Here is a 1079-nt window from a genome sequence, read left to right on the forward strand (position 1 = left end):
GCCTGAGTTGTTGGCCGGGGTCTGTCTCCTGGGTTAGCCGCAGGACTGGTGCTCCCTTCCCTCCTATGGCAGCCGTGGTCCAGCCCCATGGAGCTGGGTTGCTGCAGATGCCTGCCTGGGAACTGTGGGAAGTGGTCAAGGGGCTGGATGGGGAGACCCATCCTGCCTGCACTGTGTGGCTCAGCAGCCTCCTTGCTGTCCCTAGGTTGCGTCAGAATGAGTCCTCACTGTCCCTGCAGCAGTACCTCCAGTATGACACCTTGCAGCAGAAACTCAAGTGCCTGGAGGAGGAGAATCAGAAGCTTCGCATGGAGGTGAGCAGAGCAGCAGTGGAATACCCCTCTCTGTCCCCACCTCTGTCTCGCTCACTGCCGAGGGTCCTGAGCTGCCTCTTGGTGAGGCTGGGGGTCCTGCCTGTCAGGCTCAACCCCTCTGCTTCTCCCTAGGCCACCAACATTGCAACTGAGACCTCTCAGTATGAGGACCAGGAACAGCAGCTGATGATCGACTGTGTGGAGCAGTTCTGTACGTGGGGCTGGGCTTGTAGTGGGGCAGTTCCTCTATGCACTTGGGCTGGGGGTCCACAGGCATTGCCTATTGTCACTGCGTGGGCTGGGAGCTGTGCCCTGGTGGTGACAGACCCTGGGCCTTCCCAGCCGAGGCGAGCCAGCAGGTCGTTTACCGGTGGGAGGAGCGGGCCCGCAAGGCGGAGGACACGGCGCGGCAGCAGGAGGAGATCAGCCAGCTCCTGGCACAGGTCGTGGACCTGCAGCAGAAGTGCCGCACGGTGGGTGTCCCTGCCCGTGCCGGGGAGGCTGGGGGGGGCAGAGCACAGCTCCCTGACTGCTCCCTCCTGCCTGCAGTACGGCTCGGAGGTGGAGGAGCTCCAGCAGCACCTGGCCCTGGCGAAGGAGGTGCAGCAGCAGCTCCGCACAGAGGTGAGCCCTGGGAGCTCCTGGCCAGGGCTGCCGCCGGTGGGGTGGGGGTCCCCCCGCTGCCACCAGGGCCCTGCCTGAGCTGAGCCCCTGCCTGCAGTTGCGGGACCTGCAGGAGAAGTACGCGGAGTGGGGCGGGGTGCG

General features: G+C 65.0%; 1 protein-coding gene across 1 annotated transcript in view; it reads left to right on the forward strand.

The window, feature by feature from the left end:
- Positions 1-1079, forward strand: part of HAP1 (huntingtin-associated protein 1) — a 22533-nt gene that overhangs the window by 10348 nt on the left and 11106 nt on the right. The window contains exons 7-11 of the mRNA XM_009994205.1: positions 206-314; positions 447-525; positions 657-787; positions 864-938; positions 1036-1074. Of these exons, the coding sequence (XP_009992507.1) occupies positions 206-314; positions 447-525; positions 657-787; positions 864-938; positions 1036-1074 (433 nt within the window). The remainder of the gene's footprint in view (positions 1-205; positions 315-446; positions 526-656; positions 788-863; positions 939-1035; positions 1075-1079) is intronic.

Source organism: Chaetura pelagica, unplaced genomic scaffold (genome assembly GCF_000747805.2).
Source record: "Chaetura pelagica isolate M959 unplaced genomic scaffold, ChaPel_1.0 scaffold963, whole genome shotgun sequence".
In the NCBI taxonomy this organism is placed as follows: domain Eukaryota; kingdom Metazoa; phylum Chordata; class Aves; order Apodiformes; family Apodidae; genus Chaetura; species Chaetura pelagica.